General features: G+C 40.5%; 2 protein-coding genes across 2 annotated transcripts; both read right to left on the bottom strand.

Moving 5' to 3' along the window:
* Positions 1–490: 490 nt before the first annotated feature.
* LOC137910696 (tetraspanin-9) lies at positions 491–5,149 on the bottom strand. Its single transcript, XM_068755083.1, has 9 exons — positions 4,998–5,149; positions 3,415–3,460; positions 2,965–3,037; positions 2,679–2,870; positions 2,472–2,546; positions 2,283–2,384; positions 1,637–1,768; positions 669–752; positions 491–578 (listed from the first exon to the last, which is right to left on the bottom strand). The coding sequence occupies exons 3-9, from the start codon at positions 3,025–3,027 to the stop codon at positions 507–509; spliced, it is 720 nt and encodes a 239-aa protein (XP_068611184.1). The 5' UTR covers positions 3,028–3,037; positions 3,415–3,460; positions 4,998–5,149; the 3' UTR covers positions 491–506.
* Positions 5,150–7,466: 2,317 nt separating this feature from the next.
* On the bottom strand, positions 7,467–12,612 carry LOC137910803 (cystine/glutamate transporter-like). The gene is made up of 12 exons (XM_068755214.1): positions 12,390–12,612; positions 11,429–11,555; positions 11,241–11,356; positions 10,987–11,112; positions 10,815–10,914; positions 10,694–10,738; positions 10,484–10,607; positions 10,110–10,213; positions 9,933–10,029; positions 9,133–9,282; positions 8,849–9,026; positions 7,467–8,048 (listed from the first exon to the last, which is right to left on the bottom strand). Exons 1-12 carry the CDS (start codon positions 12,610–12,612, stop codon positions 7,984–7,986), a joined length of 1,455 nt encoding a protein of 484 aa, XP_068611315.1. The 3' UTR covers positions 7,467–7,983.
* Positions 12,613–15,201: the final 2,589 nt, after the last annotated feature.

The following is a 15,201-nucleotide window of genomic DNA, read 5'->3' as shown; positions in this document are numbered from 1 at the left end:
CGAGTCGGGACTCGTCCACTCTTATATATTTTTTATTGACATTTTAGCACACAATGTTGTTTTTTTTTTTTTTTTATCTAAAAAGGGATCCAGAAATTGTTTTCCCACTGTAGCAGGTCCGTTGTAAAGTAGTTAGCTTGCCAGCACAGTTTTGAGGAGCAGCAGAAGTAGGAAGCTAAACAAGTACACATTTGAAGTGTACACAATATTCATAAATGTATTTGCTGCTTTACCACAGACATCGTCAGAGAAACTGAGGTCCCAAACGACATGAAAAACACATTATGTAACAAATACTAGTCTGGATACTATTCACAACAATAGATGTGTGGATTAATGAAAAGATATGCAAGATAAAAGGCAAACAATTATTGGCATATTTCTTTCTTTTTTTTTTTTACAAATAAGGCATGAAGGTAAAATGAGAGTCCGGGGAGAACGATATATTCCATGTACCCAACGTTAACAGCAGAGCCTGGTTAACCCCCCCCCCCCCCCCCCCCCCATCAGGCTTCGTACTTCTTCCCTGTCTGGTGGATCTGTTGGTAAAGCGTCATGGAGAAAGCCATACCCAGGAGCTGGGGAAACAAAAGTGTGTGTGTGTGTGTTTGTGTTAACTAGTGTTGCTTTAGGGTTCGAGTGCCGCAAAAATCAAAAAGCCATTTTACCTGTATGACCAACACACACATGGCGATGGTTCCCAGGAGGTGCTTGTTGTCATCCAGCCATTCCTCGACTTTCTCAAAGCAACCCTGAAACACACACACAACTGGTACTGAGGCGCAATGTGAGTTTATACACCGTTTCCCTCATCTAAAAGGGAACTGGTTTATGTTTAAGCAATCATTTATTGTCTTTGTCTCAGGAGATGATCAATGCGACTCTCGACACAATAAGAATGAGCTAAGCATAAAGGCTGGTATTTCTAAAAAAAAACACGAATGAATGCAAGACTTAGAAACTAGCAAGGCAGATGAACCAATGAGGTTCGATGGTTCGGCATCAGGATTACAAATCAAATACTCTGCGGCTTTCCAGTCAACTCGGTAGGAAGATGGGTCTGTGTCCAGAAAAGACCAGAATAAATCGAGGAATGGATCTGCATGCAGGGACAGATTCCAGGTTCTTCATCGCTCCTTCAATGTGTGTGAAATAAGTATCTTAGCAGTTCCTTTAATTCCACATAAATGATTAAGAAATGGCTCTTAATGAGAGGAAAAAATATATAGTAATGAAAGAGTACAATCTGGAGTGGATTCTAATAAAATTCTGGAGCCACCATGTTTAAATAGTACAACGCTAAATTCCGTTTGGTGATGTGGTTAAGGCTCGACTGAATTAAAAGGAACTGTTGGGCCTAGTCCCCCCCCCCCCCCCCCTCTCCCCCACCCCTTTTATCTTTGGAAAGAGGCAAGCCACTTTGAGATGGTGCCAGCCCCAAAATCCATTCCTGGACCCGCCCCATTTTCCAGGTCAGTCTTGATGAGTTCTTCCATCCAACCCTCTCACCGATCATAAAAACCTGGCAAATATTCCTTCGCACAATCAAATAGAAAATACAACGATCTCCTCGGTGGGGATGAAGCTTCTTTAACACCTCATCACGACACACACACACACACACACACACACTCACCCGTGTCCAGAAGGCGTTGGAGGCGTTGCGCCCGCAGCTTTGGTAGAAATGCTGGCAGCAGCGGTCGGGAACGACGTCATCATGAAGGGCCGCGTACCAGTCGCTGTGGCTCGTCACGCCACAGCATCGCCACTGGCGCACGGGCAAGAGAACAAAAACTCAGAACTAACTTCAACGCTGGCTGCAAATTCAGGACGGAAAATTACACGACTCTTATAGATCAAATATTATACTCGTTTTCCACAGGTTATCGCAGTTCCCAGATACTTATATGAAATATCTGTGAAGGTTTTTGTGAAAATAGCAAACAGATGCTTGTAGGACAAGCACCCCTCTTTACTGTCTCAAACAGATCTGTCAGACAAGCGTGCACGCAATGAATGCGCATGCATGTGCACGTTCGCCCTCTGTGACATCATAGAGGGCGAGATTTCTGCCAGACGCATTTCAGTAGGTGATTACAGAACTACGGAAACCATGCAGGATTGACTTGATGGTTTATTTTGCTGTTTTTGGGTTGGTAGTGACACAAAAAAAGCAAAATAGTGTAGAAACATGGGAAACGTGAGTTTTTGATAATATGCCTCCTTTAAAATAAGAATACAACTATAGAATACAAAAACATCGACGCGTTGCTCCTTTCTACCTCTCCCTGTATGGCGTTCCACGCATCCTTCAGCCCGGCGTTGTTTTCCGTGTTGTACAGCACCAGCCCTTCCCTCAGGTCCCGTCTGGCATTCTCACTCACCTGAGCAAACAGAGGAGAGGTGGCTCATGGGATATGTAGGCAAACTTACAACAGCAAGCACGGATAATGAATACATCCATGTGTTACCTTGTCGGTGTACACAAAGAACAGGATGAGGAGGATGAGTTCAGCCAAGAGAATGATCAGCAAAACGATGAAAAACTGAAGAGCGAACAAAGAAAAGAAAAACATTTGAAATTCCAACACAACCGAAATGAATCAAAGAATAAACGTAAAACATTTAAAATAGGAATAACAGGGAGCCATGGCTGATGGGTATTGTAGTATGCTCACACTCAGCAGCAAGCACTTGTTCTCCTTGATGGCACCCAGGCAACCCAAGAAGCCCGTTACCATGACGATGGTGCCGAGGGTGATGATGAGATTGGCGGCCGACAGTGACGGGAAGGAGGGCGACAGGGTTGCGAAGCTGCCCTGAGAAACTGAGAGCCACACGCCAACACCCAGAAATCCACACCCACCCAGCTGAAACACAGACGGGGAACACAAACGCTCGCTGCTTGACGCCGTGGCAACAGTAAGAGATGAAGAACGTTCTCTGGCGTGTGCGGAGCCTCACCCAGAAGAGCAGGTTGAAGAGGAACAGCATGTATTTCACGCAGCAAATGCAACCGCGAGCCATGATTAAATTGCTGCAAGAAATTGTTGCAATTGGAATTATTCCAATTTAACAACAACAACAATACAAGGAATTCATGGATCTATCCCCGTGTCCAAGATCACGCCAAAATTCACTGGCTCTTTATTTTGCCCCCACCAAACCTTTAGATCACAACTTCAATCTATCAGATGATAAAAATACAATGTCAACAAAAACGTCTAGCTCCAATCCTTTATACGGATCCACTCGTAAATGCAAAAGTTTAAATCAGAGCTGATTATTCAACAACGCGATTATTACATGTAACCGGTCACGTTTAGCAACTGTGCAGGGATACAATGTAAGCATGAATGAAGTTATGTTAAGACTGGTGAGGGTTCAGCCCCTCTCAGCTGGAGGTAAACTCACCGCTTCAGGGGAGACGCAGGAGAATGGAACAGTTCTACTTGAATACCTGTGACACAGAAGTATGAAAACATTTTAACTGTCACACTTTGTACATTTTAAATGATGAATCCTCCATGCACGCAAAAGGGTAGTCACGGAGTTCTTCAAGGTTCTATGTTTGGACCACTGTCGTTCATCATATACAGGCTCCCAGCTAGGAAATGCAGTATAATCAGGACTCTGAAGTTTGGATCGGTTCCAGGTTTCACCTTGCCACTGCCCCTATGCTCTCGCTTACGGGAGATTTCTTTTGCGACTGTAGAATAAAGAGTCAGTGAAGACCTACCAGTACTTTCCTTGTAAACGTGTCTTGACATACCTTACCTCGTGATTTGGCTCAATAGAAATACATTTAATTACACAGTACAGTATTTGTTTTTCTACAAGTAATGATTGAAAGTGGTGCTCTAAGCTCTAAGACAGAATTCAACACAATAAGAACACAGTCAATCATAATATATATTTTTTTCCAAATACAAAATGTTGTTCTGACATGGGCCGACTTACGACCGGTCCCTCACAACCAATTGCGGTCGCACGTTGGCGACTATGCCTGTAATTACCGATTATTTTGACCGACTCATCGAATAATTGTTTAGTCTGTAAACACATCGAAACCCAGATGAGAGAGGTTCAAATTAGGAATCAGATCATTAAATGAGTTGAGGTAAATACGATGCTTGCATTAAAAAAAGAAGAAAAGAAAATCATATTAAATCACTTGTCAATATACTGATAATTTATTTGATGTTCTGGTACATAATCACATAAATGTGATTAATTTTCAATGAACAAGTAACCGTCGTGAAAAATGTTACTCTTAAAAGTAATTAAAGCTGTCAGAAATGGAGAAGATATAAAGAGGAAACATTTGTGTAAAGTATGAACACTTGAGTAAATGCAGTATTTCAATAAATAATCTTAACTGACTTAATAAAACCGTATACGTTTTTATTTAGAAGTTAATCCGAATAGATTTACTATTTACAGTCCCAGAGAGCTCTTTATTTACAATCAAACTTACAAAGTGAATATTTCGCTCGGACTGAAGAGTTGGGCCTGCCATCCCATAATATGACATCACCGGGAGGTTCTGTCGGTCCATGAAGAGGAGGATTACCTGTAAATCAATGCTGATTCACGGTGCTTCTGGTTTTATTTTTAGGTTTTTCCGATTCAATCAAGATATTCATTTGACATTACAAAAGAGAAGACCTGTTTATTTGAACACAACCCACCATTGGAAACATCACGGGCACGCGCAGACGTGCGTTCCTAGTTCTATTATAGAACAGAGGGGACCTTTTTTTCCCCTCTCCTCTTGACGTGACGTCACTGGGTTGAACTTCTGTTTTCGTTTGTTTTTTTTTTTTTTTACAAAGGTTTGCACTAAAACTGAGAGAACACCCCTCGTGGATCATTCCTACTATCCACACATTTGATACGTTATCGATAATAATATCGATATTGGCCTAAGATCAGGGCGGCCCAGGCCGAGCAATAAAACGAAAAAAAAAAAAAAAAAAAGAGTTCTATTTTCCTACCGTTGTCTACGACCTGGAGCTCATCTTGCTGATATTATTCCACAGAAAGCACCGCCGCTCGGAGAGGAACGAGGAATCCGCCCGTCCGGGCTGTGAAGTTCCTTTTGAAGTTTTGCTCGACGGCTGGACGGAAAGGAGCCGGAGGACGATAGTTTCGTGAGAGGGCGGAGCACGGCGGGGGGGGGGGGGGGGGCACACGGGGTGGCGGAGTGATTCTCACATCTGACCCCCGTGAAGCCGGACAAACGAGCAGGACGCGTCCTCTTTGATGTGGACCATTTCAGGCGGGCTACGTCAGCGGATTAATCAAACGCATCCTTATAAACGTCGCTGCTCATTTAACCTTGTGGCCGATCGCAGTACTGCAACAAAAATACTGTCATCTTGAAATCCGCCAAGAGCGTAATTTCCAAAGAACCCTGTTAGTAAACATCATACATTTAAGTTTAATTTGATAAGAGCAAATATAAGCATTAACTTTAATATCAAGTGTTCAATTACAATTATTACTGCAAACGACGTCCGCTGTGATTATTTGCCTGAGATCATGCAGATGCTGTCTTCCAAAAATGATTTAATTTATTCTTTGGAGTATTTGGAGGCGAGAATAAAATACAGACGTGTCATTATAGACAATCCTATTTTTTGGTTGGTTATTCCTAAATTACTGATGATAAATGCATGTTTATAAATGTTAGCGTGCCAAGGACAAGAAATGATTCAGTGTTAGATGGCACGAGGCAGATCTGAGTGTGCGCTATGATCTTTCTGCAATTGTCACACAGTCTTGTAGGTGATGGCAAGAAGGTCACAAGGAGCATTTTAAGAGGAGCTTACATTATGTATTAAAACATATCTTCAGTAAGAAAGCCTTGACCTGTTCATGATTTATATCGTCGCATTGCAGCCCGAGGGCTTGATCCAGCCTGAAATATCCCTTTAATGGTTAAAAAGACATAAAAGTATTATCAAATTCATAATTTTCAGGGAATGAACTCCTGATTTTCCCTGCACCACCACTGAGTCAAATATCAGCTGTAGGATGAATGCAAAGAAAGTTTACCAATGTTTACATATTCTTGTTCATCCTCAGGATTATATGAAATAAATGTATTCATCCTCTGACATAACGGATGGATATCTATTGTGTTATATATATATATATATATAATATTACTGCAACTGTTACTGTTTTTTTAATGTCAGTATTTTCCCAGGTTTGGGATAAATTATAGTATTTAATAAAATCAAATGAAAAAGTCTCCAAGGGTTTGGGTGTATTTCTCAGCATTTAGGACACATAACATAATCCATGGCCACATCCTCAAATACATGCTTACTTTCTTTCTGATTACTCAATAAGCCCTAACAAAAATCATTAGCTGAATTATTAGTATTACAAATGATTTGTTGTGTTGCAGGAATCAGAGAAACTAAATTCTAAATTTTATTGCATACTTTTTTCCCCCCATTTCTATATACAATGTGTACTCATGTACACATGGTACATGTGTTCATGCATGTGCATATGGTTAAAGTATGTGAAAGCTGCTTTTAAAGCCTAAGTGCATCAAAGCAGACTAGGCCGTACCATTTTGAACAATTCTTAAAATACAGCCCACCCAGAGTGAAACATTTAAATGTTCTTTGATTACCTTCTCACGCGTAATAAAAATGTTCGGGAAATTACCGGCACTATTTCTCTTTCTTCTACCACAAATATTTAATTACAACATACTTCACTACTTCTACCACCACAGCTGCAATCATAATTGACTTTAGTGCTTTTACTGCTTTGACTACACGGCTTTTACAACAAGTACTCATTAACTAATCAACTCCAGCTGTCAATGTTGTGAGCTGAGAGGATCCCTTCTAAATCCTATTTTCTAGTAAAATTAATCAGAATGGATCCCATGAAGAAAGCGTTAAATAATGACAGGTTACATGTTTCTAAACATATATTCTGGCGGTTTTAATAGAATATGTCGGCATTTTTTGGTCACTGAACAAAAAAAATAAAAAAACTTTTTTTTATTTTTATAAAACAACCCAAAATTATTTAGGGGGGCTTAAGAAAATTAGGCCTAACGACGCCACTGGATAGCTCCCAGGCATATCTTCTCCAAATGCACACAAAGACCATCTATAACGTTCAAGAACACACACTGGGAGCTACAAAATCATTTTGACATATAAATGACGACAGCAGTCAGTCTTCATCAACTTTTAGAATGTAATGCAGGATTGTTAGCATTAAATATGTAGTGGTAAAGTAAAAAAATGTGGCATGTAGCATTAACAGCAAAATGTTTATGCTTTAAATTATTTGTAGATCTCACTTCCAAAATAATTTCACTAATAATAGTACATCAGTTACCCATTTTCTTTTGTTAGCACCATTTTCTTGGAGAATCGAATGAGAATAAAAATCAGAATCAGAATCAGAAGTAGTTTATTGCCATTGTCAATGAGGGTTCACAGACTAGGAATGGTTCTCGGTGAAGTCGTGCTACATGTAACAGTAATGACAAAATACAAAAGACATACAAGTACAGACACATCACAAAACAGCAGCCACAAAATGGCTGCCACAAAACAATACATGGCTTCAAAAACCAACCACTATACGGTGTGTTATACACAAAAACATGGACATTTGCCTTGATTTAAATAAATGTGACAAAACGCTGATACATTTAGACTGAATTAATTTAATTATTCATGGCAAGCTTGGTGAAAATAAGACTTTCAGAAAAAAAATACAGATTTTCAACAGAACTTGAGATCATGAAAAATTGTAGCAATAGAAAGAAGTTGCTCTTACTCAAGTTGACACGTCACACTGGTGCAGTAGAAACACTCATCATAAGCAAGTTAACTGACTAATCTATTCTAAATCCTATTTTCTAGCATTCAACTGTTACAGTGGTGAACAGGTTTTCTTAAGGTGGTATCCAGAGAGTCTGGTTGGTCTTTGAGGACGTCAGTACGTCTTGATTTCCTGCTGGACCACCTCCAGAAGGATTTGCAGCTTCTTGCTGCAGGAGTCTGAGAAAGTCAAAGAATCAGAATGAGCAGAAGCTGAGAAGGCTTTTCATGATTTCTAATGGGGAATAATATCAGTGGTTAAACACAGGAAGCCATCAGCTGACTGCGTCAGTTTAAAGTGGACAAGAATTCAAAGTTCAAGAACAAATATGATTTTATATTGGACAAATTCTTTTTAACCATTTGTTTTGTTTGTGTTAAAATCATCTCCCTCCCGTACAAACCAGGTGACCTCAATGAAACTGTTCCATTTCTTGCCCAATTTAACATTTAATTCCCAACTTGAACCTCTTAGGACCTGCCATCATTTTGGGTTATATGACCATAAAACTGAATTCCGCTTAATTTATGCCTCATGACACCTACCCTACCATCTACCATCACACACACAGGTGTGTTTAGGTCTTGACTCAAATTACCGAGTCCAAAAACTTCACTTTCCATTCCCTATATTGAATTTGTTTAAATTGTTTTATTATCATTAAACTTCATCACAACACCGTTTCTTGATTGAATGTTTGATAGTTATCAGAACTAAAGTTAATTAAAAAATTCACGACATTATTTTTGCATTTATTTTTATGCCATTTTTGAAGAGGACACTGTTGTCCCTAAAGAGAACAGGAGTATGAGTTTTTTTTTTTAAATCTTACACTGCAAAAACCAACATTGTTGGTTTGTTGCACCTTTGGCAAATTATTAAAAAATAAACTTCAAAAGGACACCTTTGTCCATGACAGGACTTTAGGGTTAAAGACAGATATACTGCATTATCTGCAGACTGGTTTGGTAGGACTTACTGAAGGCACGTCTCCATCTAGCCGGTAAACAAAAGCGTTTAACGATCAAATAGTAGAACGGGATCCCGGTCAGTATGAGAGCACAGCTCCACCCTGTGTTCCAGGGGTCTGAATACAAAGACAGCCCCACGATGAAGAAGCAAACCAACGTGAATGTGACTACAATGACCACGGGTGCCTAAAAATCATCAAAGAAGAGCAAATCAAAGAGTTCTCAGTCAGTTTAGGGTTCACTTCTATTGATGAATGTGATGCAGATTAACCAGGAAACCAAAAACACAAACCTTGAAAGGTCTTGGGTGGAGAGGGAAGCGATATCGATGGATGAGCATCCCTGTGGTTGCCAAGGCAACGAATAGCCAGCTAGTAAATGCCACAAAATTGATGAGCTGGTAAATCTCTCCACTGGCTAAGAACAACAGTGTCAAGGGGTACTGGAAACAGAAACATAAAACAGCTAAATAACAAATTCATATTCAACATTAAAGGCCACATATTCTACTCTTTTTCCACAAGTTACCGCAGTTCCCAAACACTTATATGAAATATCTGGAACAGACTTTGGTCAAAATAGCAAACAGGACAGCATCCTTCTTTTCTGTCAGAAATGCCTCTGAAAATGAAAATGAAGGTTTTCTATGGAAGCTGCACGCTGCCATGGTAACCGACAAAGAGAAATACAAATTGAGCTAATAACAGTGATGTTGTAATAATAGCTGCTAATTAATCTTCCCCCCGTTGGTCCAACATACGAGACAGGAAAGCAACACCAACATTTACAAATTCCTGTATGAGATTTTAAACACTTTGCGGAATATCAGAAAGCAGTATTTCTTCTCTGTGAATCATTTAGCCATTGAAATATCGGTAATTGGTTTTGTTGCTGACAGAGGGAAGGTCATAATAGCTGTAAGTAGAGTTTGACCTTTTTAGTTATTCATCAAACATCCAAATATTCTGTCATGCATGGACTCAATGAACATTTATCAGCTTTGTCTTGTCTTTTGTCTGTGCATTGACATTGCTTTAAATCTTGACTCTGATTGCACATATGTTGTAGGGTGGAGGGTGCAGGCTACATTACCATTAGCAGCACAGCAGGTAAAGGTGTTTTTCTACGGATGTGAATCATAGAAAAGATTGAAGGGAAGTGGCCGTCTCTGGCTCCCACAAACATCATCCTGTAATGCAAACAGTAAGACCCACATCCTTATTTTCAGGCACTTGAATTAATATTATAACATTTCTGTGCCATCCTTACCTGGATGAACCAAAAAGGCTAACGGTAAGTTTTCCAAGGCAGGACAAGGCCACAAGAACGGGAATCACAGACGCCATACCATGAAGGGAACGGTTTGCAAATGTCTGCAGACACATCATGCAATCAAATTGTAATACAATTAATGTATTTGGATTTTCAGTAGTGCTTTTAAAAAAATATATCCTTCATGCCCCCTTTCAAAGTATGCAACATTTCAAATATGCATATAAAATCAAACTTCATATCTCTGACAAACAAATGAGAGAGAGAAAAAGAAGAAAGAAAGAACGAAGGCTATTATTTGCTATCCCATCTCTTACTCCTGCCATTTAAATGACTCCAATATACAGTAAATATAAATATAAATACAATACCGATGCCACAGCTTCAGACTGCAGCAGCTCAGCGGGGGTCATCATGGTGTAATAGGCCATGTTAACAAGCACATAACAGACTGTCACTGCCACCATGGCGCTGATTATTGCCAGTGGGAAGGTTCTGACATGATGGAATACACATAGGGAAGTTTACTGCGTGTACTATATAATTTATTACTATCTGGACAGTAGACGGATGCTTGATACCTATTGGGGTTTTTAACCTCTTCTCTAACGCTGTTCAGTGAAGACCTGCAGGAAAAGGGAAAAGGAAGTGATGCTTTCTGAATTCTAGTCAGTGTTCACAATGAAATAAATGATTGCTTACCATCCATAAAAAGCATAAAAGCCATTAAAGAAGGCCAGTGGCAACTTATCCCATGTTATTAAGTCAAGCTCAAAACCATTCTGGAAATTTTCAGTTTTTCCTAAAAGAAAGAAGATTCAGAGTATTTGAGCATTATCTACAAATGAATTCTTAATAATGTACATTATCCCACCTTTAGCCAGTGCAATGACACCAGGAATGATGATGAGGACAAGAGCAAACATCTTAATGAAAGCGAGGAGGACCTGTGTACGTGTTGCCATGGTTACACTCCAGCAGTTGACTGCCACAACCAACGCTGCAAGCAGTCAAAAACAAACAGCCGGTAAAACTGAGGTTACCTAATGGAAGAACACTTTGTATTGAACAGACAAGTTTGAATGATATAACAATGTGAATGGAAGGAGGAAGGTTAAAACCACTTACTCACGGCGAGGGCACCGATTAGTTTCACCAGCACCGTGGGAGGGGTGCATGGTTCATAGAACGGCTCCATCACATAGTGACCAAAAGCCAGGGACACGTAGGACACCGTGGCTGGCCTGGAAACAGAACAAATGTGGTTGGTTTTTGACCTTTGATTAGATCAAACACAAAAGATGAAACTAACCAACCTGAGGAACATGAATTCAGCCCAGAGTCGTAAGAAGGCAGGCAGTGGCCCCAGTGTCTCCAGTAGGTAAGTGTAGTGACCTCCTGATTTTGTAAAAGTGATCCCTAGTTCAGCATAGCACAGGGCCCCTAATGAAACAAAGAGCATGAAACCTGATGCTTTCAACATTTTTTTATTCATTCATTCATCTTCCTGACCACTTTGCCCGTTACCAGTTCACGGTTCACGCTGGAGCCTATCCCAGCAGTCACCGGGCGAGAGGCGGGGTTCACCCTGGGCAAGCCGCCAGTTCATCGCAGGGCAACACAGAGACATACAATCAGCCACACACGCACTCACACCTACGGACAATTTAGTGTAACCAATCCACCTGAGCTGCATGTTTTTGGTGGTGGGAGGAAGCCGGAGAACCCAGAGAGAACCGAAGAGCAGAGTTGGTAAAGTGTATTCTTTGTGGTAATGTTCTGGCGAAAATTGCGAAAATTGTTTTTGTGTGTGCTAAAAACGTCCCTCACGGTTTACCATGGTAGCGTGCTCGATATATGGAGGTAGCTTTGCTTCTGGGTTCAGAGCGTGTCTGGCAGAGCGGTTTGATACAGAAATGACGCACGCTGTCCTGCAGCACAGGTGTGTTTGCTATTTTGACCAAAGACTGGCACAGATATTTCATATAAGTGTTGTGGAACTGCATTAACTTGTGGAAAAAGGGTATAATATGTCACCTTTAATATGCGTCTGCTTTTTGAAATATTGTGAAGGTGAAAAAACACAGTACTTGAATTATGTTTTATCTGGGAATGAAAGGACAGGCCCTGATCAAAGATAATTAATGAGAGTCAAATATGAACTTGATCCAATTATACATTTACCACTCCATGTAACAATTTGCTTGACATACACAATAACCAAAAATAATCTGATTTAAATTCCGAAGAGATCAATCATGCCATCAGGCGTCCTACCGAACATGGAGAGGATCCCACTCAGTGCCCACACCAACAGAGAGAGCCCCACGCTGCCACTGTTCATTAGGACTCCTTTAGGTGCGATGAAGATCCCGCTGCCCACCATTGAGCCAAAGACAAACGTAGTCGCAGACAGCAGGTTGATCTCTCTCCGGAGATGCACCCCCTCATCATCCGGCTGCTTCCTTTCTCCATCTTTCTCTCTTTGTGTCCGGTCCATTTCTCAGTGACTGTATTTTCCAGTTCTTCACCTGAAACTGACAACTTGTTCTTCTGTTGCTTATTTAACTTTACAAACACGTCATAATGTGGTGTGACAAACTCATTATTCCCCTCCAGACATCTAATATACAAACAGGCTACTTGGGGCAGGACTGTAGAGCACACATTGGAAACTTTGACTGTATTTGTTTTATTGTTCACGTTACATTTATTGTAACTCAACCTCTTTGAATTTCCCTCATTGCATTCGTTGAACAAAGTATTTAGTGATGTCATGAATCATGCTTGTTCGTAAATGAATGTGAATTATTGAATGTAGATGTTAGGATTTTCCATTTTCCCTTGGTTCTTTTATCTTGATTGAGAGGTGTGAAATCAATAATGAGTCATGATTGTAAAACGAATAAAGTTTACTGAGCTTTTTCAGTAAATACAAAGTTGGTAAGGAAATACAGACTCTTCTGTTACGGACTGGTGCGAGAGGACCCCAAGAAACAGAGGACGGAGACAGTACAAACGGGACTATAAGCTTTACTGGAATGTTCATCAGCCGAGTCACTATCCCGGAACTGCGCACGGGTTACGGGGTGGCTGGAGCCCAACGAAAATATCTTGTTTAAACAAAAAGACACAGCCAAAAGAACAAACCAAATAAGCAAGCTCAAAATACAAAACTCTAACAAAGGCAGATCCCAGGGATGAGGAGCGGCAGAAAGACGTTCTGTACGCAGGGACGCGATCCATGAAAAATAGTCCGACTGGGAGCAGCGGGCGGAGCAGGGCTTATGAAGGCCGGTCGTAATCAGCCTCAGGTGTGTCTGGGATGAGAGGCAGAAAACAGGTGTGAGTCGTAGGCCAATCAGCCAGTGCAGCCACATGACCCTCACATCTTCAACAGATGTGGAAACGGGATTCTGAAGAAGTGTCCCGAATGTTCTACAGTTGTGATCTTTGTAGTGGTTGATTACTTCCTCCTCCTTGAATGGGCTAAGCTTCAACTTAACTCATCCTGGCTCTAAGTATGGGATACAATGATGTAATGCAGTAGCCATTTCAGTCAAGGATCAAGACAGGCCCTGGCTGGATAGTTGTACTGCCTGAAAATGTATCCAATGCATACTTTATTATTATTATTATTATTATTATAATTATAATTACAACTTATTTAGATTTTCATCAAATCAAACTGTATGTCACACCTTGAGGCGGGCCTGTGTCATTCCCCCACGAACTCTCCCTGTCTTCCCCTCCCGGTGCTCCTGCAATCAGTTCATTCGCGCTATAAAATTTCATAATCTGTTTAAAAATGCCCTATTGTTACATTTTCAAAATGCTTGTAATTGCTTTTAACTTTGTGTTGCTATCTTATTTTCTCATGTAATATCTGCAATTTTAGTTTATTATTACTATATTGACAGAGAGCTACGTGTGTATGTTTGTATGTGTGTTGTTTGAGTGTGTGGCTGTGTGTTTGTGTGTAAAGAGAGAGTATTTTTTTTTTTTGCCTATCTGCACTGCTGTAATTTTGTTATTTCTGTTTTCTTTTGATTGAGGACCCTCTTGAAAACGAGATGGTTTCATCTCAAGGGGGTTTATCCTTTCGAATAAATAAATAAATAAATAAATTCCTGTCACCTGTGCTCCCGTCATCACCTGCACCACATCAGTCATCAGCCTGGACACTATATATACTCAGCTCAGTCACCACACCCCTGCCAGATTGTGAGTGATGTTTCCTACTTTCCAGCAATTCAGACTGACCTCCCGCGTTTCGACCCTGTCTCTTTGCCTGCCCCTTGGGATCTGTCTGCCTGTCTGTCTGGATTTCCTGGTTTGTGACCTCTGCCTGTCTCTTGGACCTTCGCTTTGCCTGCCCCTTCGGATCTGTCTGCTGGTTTGGACTGACTACCCGGTAACGAAGAATAAAGCTTGGGTTTTGGATTACCACTCTACTGTCGTGCGTTTGGGTTTTTTCCTGCCTTGGTCCGTGACACTGTATCTTTCAAGTTTCTGCCTTGTTTCTGCACTTGGGTTTTCTTAGTTCAACTGCTTGAAATATGACACATCGGACCACAGGGCAGGTAAAGTCTGTTGTCCTCAATGTCACGTCAAAAAGCAAATACAAATGACTGAGTCACAGCTGTGAACAAACTGTTTTCTCAGGAAAAGATCAGTCACTTGGCACACACACACACACACCCACACACCCACACACACCCACACACACACACACAAACAATCCAGTTGTATCACCAGTCATATTTATGTTTTTGATGTTGTTTTTGTCGTTTTTCTTTGTTTTCTCTACTAATTATACCTCAATTCATATAAAGATTTAAAATATTTTCTTTGTACAACACAAATTAACCAAGCAAAACTGCAGTTCACAAATTTCATGGTGTCTTGAAGTCCAACCCTGATAAAACTGAAGGAATCACCAAGGTTACAGGATGAGTAAATAATTCATTTACCTCTAAAACAAGTCCTCTGATGACAATGTTTCTGGATAAAAAAATAACACAAACAAATTGCAATTTGGTTATTTGAATTGTCAAGTTTGGTTGAGGTCAAATGTCTTTCTGGCGAA

The sequence above is a fragment of the Brachionichthys hirsutus genome, chromosome 22, assembly GCF_040956055.1.
Source record: "Brachionichthys hirsutus isolate HB-005 chromosome 22, CSIRO-AGI_Bhir_v1, whole genome shotgun sequence".
Taxonomy (NCBI): Eukaryota; Metazoa; Chordata; class Actinopteri; order Lophiiformes; family Brachionichthyidae; genus Brachionichthys; species Brachionichthys hirsutus.
The sequence above is the reverse complement of the archived record's forward strand: the minus strand, read 5'-3'. Positions and strand labels throughout refer to the sequence as shown.

Coding starts and splice junctions, on each gene's coding strand:
- LOC137910696 (XM_068755083.1), bottom strand. CDS start 3,027: ATGGCTCGCGGTTGCATTTGCTGCGTGAAATACATGCTGTTCCTCTTC. Junction 2,871..2,964: donor TCTTCAACCTGCTCTTCTGG/GTGAGGCTCCGC, acceptor TCTGTGTTTCAG/CTGGGTGGGTGTGGATTTCT. Junction 2,385..2,471: donor TCTTTGTGTACACCGACAAG/GTAACACATGGA, acceptor CTGTTTGCTCAG/GTGAGTGAGAATGCCAGACG.
- LOC137910803 (XM_068755214.1), bottom strand. CDS start 12,612: ATGGACCGGACACAAAGAGAGAAAGATGGAGAAAGGAAGCAGCCGGAT. Junction 11,113..11,240: donor AATCGGTGCCCTCGCCGTGA/GTAAGTGGTTTT, acceptor GACTGCTTGCAG/CGTTGGTTGTGGCAGTCAAC. Junction 9,283..9,932: donor TACCTGCTGTGCTGCTAATG/GTAATGTAGCCT, acceptor TTCTGTTTCCAG/TACCCCTTGACACTGTTGTT.